The sequence below is a fragment of the Penaeus japonicus genome, unplaced genomic scaffold (genome assembly GCF_977035675.1).
Source record: "Penaeus japonicus unplaced genomic scaffold, GWHDUDI00000001_assembly GWHDUDI00000033, whole genome shotgun sequence".
NCBI lineage: Eukaryota > Metazoa > Arthropoda > Malacostraca > Decapoda > Penaeidae > Penaeus > Penaeus japonicus.
Window position 1 is genome coordinate 10793934 of NW_028234435.1, and position 5000 is coordinate 10798933.

A 5000-nucleotide genomic window follows, 5' to 3' on the forward strand; every position below is an offset into this window, starting at 1 on the left:
CGAGCGAAGTAGAGTTCGCATGCGGAGGGTTCAGCATGCGGAGAGTGTGCCGGGTGGAGGCCGCAACATAAGCATCTTACTCAGTACGGCGAGCGGAGGGTGGGAAATCCGTGTGCTGGTTCTGCGGTGACCAGCGATGGGGGCAGTAAAGCGGCCCATGCTGCTTGCTCTTCCTGCGCTGAGTAGCACTCCCCTGGTGGTGCCAGCGGCCATCATCATCATGGGCATACAGTCGTACTGATCATGCCCGCTGCGTCTGCGGGTGACGGCTGTGAACATATCGGGACAGACACAACCGGGAATATGTCTTCGTGCGACACACTTGGCATGGCCGATGCAGAGCCCTGCTGCGATGACGCATGCGTTAATACACAGGCCATCCTTACAGATCTGGTCCTCGGCACAATGGATGTTCTTCTCACATGCGGGGTTGTCCTCGGCAATTGCCCCAACTACCACAGGCCGAGAGTGTGCTTCAGCCTTGATGGCATTGTCTATAGGTTCTCCAATGACGGCATATGGGCCTAACTTGGGCTGCTCTGCATAGGCTCTTATGATGTTCTCCTGGGGCTCTGACACCAAAGCGTAAGGTTGAGGCTGGAACACTTCCGACTGGAATCTTATGGGTTCTGGCTGTAGTTCGCTAATGATAGCAAAAGGTGCTAATGTTGTAGTCTCAGACTCAAAGTGTATTTTGTTTGTCTTTAAGTCCCCCACAATGCTTAGTGGAGGTTGTACTGTTTTCTCGGAGTCGGCTATAATGATCTTGTCTATTGGCTCCCCTATGGCTCCCACAGGCGGCTCAGGTGGAGTTTCAGACTGAAAATGAAGTGGGGGATCCTCAACAGCAGCTACAACTCCCAATGGTGGCTTTATTGTCTCCTTTGTGACGGCGGTAATCCTCTCCTCAGGCACTCCTACAATCCCAAGGGGCGGAGAAGTAGTATATTTCCCAACAAACTCGATTGGAGCGTCTTTATGAGCCGTCTGGATGCTCAGTGGCTGAAGTGTTGGCTCTTTGCCTTCCAACGGAGATTTCTGCTCCTCCACCTTCCAGACAGCACCAACCGCTGGCTTGGGAAGATTCGGAAGAATAGGGTTGAGTGACACGCGATCAACAGGTTCTAGCAGATCTGGTGGAGGAGGAAGGTATTCCGAAAGGAAGGGCGGCGGAGGCTCAGTTCTTGTAGGAAGGTTAGGAGGAAGGTACTCGTCACTCGGCAGTGGTGGCGGCGGTGTGGATGAGGTTTTGGGTTTCGTTGCAGGGTCAGGAGGAAGATACTGATCACTTAGTGCCGGAGGAGGTGGCGGATCGGTTTTCAGCTCAAGATCAGGAGGTAAGTACCCATCACTGATCTCAAGAAGCGTTTCCACTGGAGGCTGATCTGCCTTCGGACTCTGCGGGTCTGGCGAGGGGGGCAAATACTCCTTGTCAGGTGGAGTTAGATGTTGCTTTAAAGAGTCTGAGAAGAATATGGCGTGGAATGTTCCAACGGCGCTGGGTTTTGCCGTTGTTGTTTCGAGTATCGTCGTTTCGATAACCTGCGGGTCCTGACTGCCACGTATTTCGTATCCGTAAGCATAATCGATTTTCTCAAAGCCTGGTAACCTCGCCCCAAAAGGCAGCTGATCTGGGGCGGCGTAATAGACGTTCACATCCTCTGAGCTCCGTCGAGGTGGAGGCACAATGGACTCAACGGCTTCGAGTTCAACGTCTGAGTGTATCAGTTGATCGCTGGGCAAACCTAATAGTTCTATGTCGTGGTTGACAACTGCACAAACAAACATGGAGAAACAATGCCTGTCATTCAGTAGTCGGTAGAGACGTTTGGACTTCATGGTCATTATTTGAAAACAAAGTCAACAACATTGTTTACATCATGTCGAAAGTAAGTGGAACAGAATGTTTGTTCGGGGATTCACCAAAGTGAAACTTTCAGTGGATGTTAATTAAGGAACGGGAAGCTCCTTCTCACAATGAAGAAAATCCTTATTCAGTTAATAATCAGCAACGAGAGAGAGTTGATAGATATTGTCTATCTTTAACTTCAATTAAAAAAAATGCTTACTTTACGATGAATTTGCATTGAAAAGAAGGATGAATGATTCTAAATTCAATACCTTAAAAATGAAAACTTCTCAGAGCACGGATGATCTGAAAAAAAAACGAAAAAAAAAAAAAAAAACGTAAACCCGTAATGTGTTTGGACTAAATCATTTCATAGTTGGATTTTCTCCGTTTTGCTTGTTGGAAAAAGTTGAATGTGAATTAATGACGGAATGCGGAATTCTTATTCCTCATTCATTATGTTCTCAACCTAATATGTTATGCAGTAAGCTTTATTCCAATAAATCAATAAACACAATAATCAGCCAAAATATACGTTGAAAAGGAGTTCCCAAATTCCTCATTTTTTTCCTGTTTCGTGTTTCTTTCATTTGGATATAACACGAGTGGCCTTTTCGGGTTGTGAGAACAATGGCCTCTTTCACGGTAGTAATCGAAGACGCAAAAAGATATACGTCGTAATATCGAGGGACAGACATGTTAGTATACTCTTATTTGCAAACGTGAAGTACAAACCGTTTAAAATCTGACGGCAAATACAATTAATCTAAATCAACAAAACAAAACAAATATACTACGTACATCTACTGTCTCTAAGGGTATTACCTCCAAAAGGAATAATACACTGCACATTAAATATTGATTATCTACCTGTTACATTACGTGGCATATTTACAAGCTGCTTATTAGCATATTTACAAGAAAAAACTTACATGAGTGCTGTGCCCATGCACCGCCGACAAGCAGCGCCAGTCCGATAACTAACAGCTGCATCGCGTTTTCTGTGGAAAAAAGAAAGGCACAGTTTTAGGGGTGACGCCAAAAGAAATGAATATTAAACCTTAGTATTTTTTTTTTTTTGAAATATCTATTCCTAAGTTACTGATATGACATTTTTTATTTATTTATTTATACCCATAATATATATTGTTGTATATTTTCGCAATGAAAGGAATACAAGAAAAAAAAGAAAAGAAAAGAAAAGAAAAAAACATTCCAGGTATCGCAGAATGAGATGCGCTCAAGCAGCGTCATGTAACCCAATCACCTTTTTTTCAGCAAAATTACACTCGAGGCACAAAAACAAAACACAAGGATGAAAGCCCAAAGGAAGAGAGGATAACCTCCGCGTCCTATCCCCCAATCCTCCAATCCTACGACAACGCCAGGACTCAGGTGGTCCCGTCTCCCACTCCTCTCCGCCCTCGTTCAGCTCCGCCCATGTCTTATATGGACAGCACAAGGTCGCCGAGAAGTCACCAACACCCAGATCTTATTTTAGCTGAGCCAGATTTTTTTTTTTTTTTTTTTTTTTTTCTTTTTTTTTTAACTTCATGCTGTTCACGATGTCGTTTTTGTGATCAGAAATACTAGTTATCTCTAGGTGTGGAGGCGTAAGCGCGCTTGCTTGCTAAAGGGAGTGTGGAAGTGAGTTGGAGTGTGTGTGTTAATGTCTGTATGATTGCGTGTATATGGATGTATCATGGTGTGTGTGTGTGTGTGTGTGTGTGTGTGTGTGTGTGTGTGTGTGTGTGTGTGTGTGTGTGTGTGTGTGTGTGTGTGTGTGTGTGTGTGTGTGTGTATGTTGTATGTATGGATGTGTATGTGAATGTATATGTGTGTATGTGTGCGTGTATGTGTATGTATATGTGTATGTTTATGTGTATATATACGTGTATGAGTGTTTGTTTGCTTGTACGTGTACGTAAACATGTATTTATGTATGGCAAGTGAGCAATACCCGTATCGCCTCCGACCGTTTGCCTCGCGGTAAAGAACATATGCTATAGCGTCTGTTTATATCTTTTTGTATCTGTGTGTGCAACCACCTATCTTCTATTTAACATTTTTCTACTTTATTGTAAAAAATCACTGTGAGTAACTGCACGATGTTCTCTTGAACTACCAATGCGCCCCTGTATTGTTAAGAAGCAAAGTCGTCGAAAATTACTATCATTTAATACTTGAGTATTTAATAAGAACAGTCCACAAATCCAACCACACTGCCACACTGAGAGCATCGTCACGTCAACCCTAAGAGGATCGAACACCACACGGCGCCTACCTAGATAGACAGCGACCTGGACAAATGACCGGCGAACTTAGGTCATCCTGAGCGAACAGATGACTCCCAGAACTGGTCGGTTTAACTGTATCTGATGACGTGGGCTGTAAGAGGAAAGTGTGGGCGGTAGAAAGCCAACAACAGCCTGTGGGCATGACAGGGGAGTTCATGCTTACTTCTTGATGTATCTTCAGGAATAAAGATAAATGGGGGGTGGGGGGGAAATTCCCGCCCACGATCTGCCCGGTTCGAACGAGGCGAGATATCGCGCCAAAAAGGGGAGGAAAGGACCTGGTAAAATGGTGGTGCTTCTCACTACGACCTCGCCGCAATCATGTTTCATATATCTACACTTTCCTTATCTCTTTCAATTATCCACCGACTTTGTCAAGAGGAGTTGTCTTTTTAGAAAGATAGAACAGTTTACCAATACAGCAAAGGTTAAAGACGTCCCTCGCAACAGAACAATTGCAAGTGAGATTCTGCAACTTTCACTCCGGGCCAACAACGCCTTCGGATTCTTGCGTCACCGACAGCCGCCTCCTCGCCGTCTCTCCGCCTCCTCCCTCTTTTCCTTCTTCACATCTACTGTTCCCTCTCCTTTGCAAGCCCCTCGCCTCGCTTTTGCCAAGACACGGAGAAAAGGTCAAAGGATGGTTGCATTAAAGTTATTAAATGAACGGAGGAGCCAGGGACGTCTTTTTTTTTTATTTATCTAAACCGAGGCATGCATGTTGAATAAATGATTTGTATATGTGATACAGTTATGGATACCGAGCAACGGTTCAGCTTATCACAGTGCGAGGCCTGCAATGTTGAGGCAACACCTGCATCCAGATGATCACTGCTTTATCCTTCCCTCGCTCG

The 5000-nt window shown here is 44.7% G+C and overlaps 1 protein-coding gene across 3 annotated transcripts in view; it reads right to left on the reverse strand.

The window, feature by feature from the left end:
* The window catches only part of LOC122252248 (asperous), a 26376-nt gene that overhangs the window by 8025 nt on the left and 13351 nt on the right, over nucleotides 1-5000 (reverse strand). For 2 of the 3 annotated variants that reach the window (XM_086530396.1, XM_086530397.1), the window contains exon 2: nucleotides 2782-2850. In XM_086530396.1, coding sequence (XP_086386522.1) covers nucleotides 2782-2842 — 61 coding nt within the window. In that variant the 5' untranslated portion in view covers nucleotides 2843-2850. Of the gene's footprint in view, nucleotides 1-80; nucleotides 1773-2781; nucleotides 2851-5000 lie in introns of all 3 variants that reach the window. The other variant, XM_043014608.2, reaches the window with a different exon arrangement.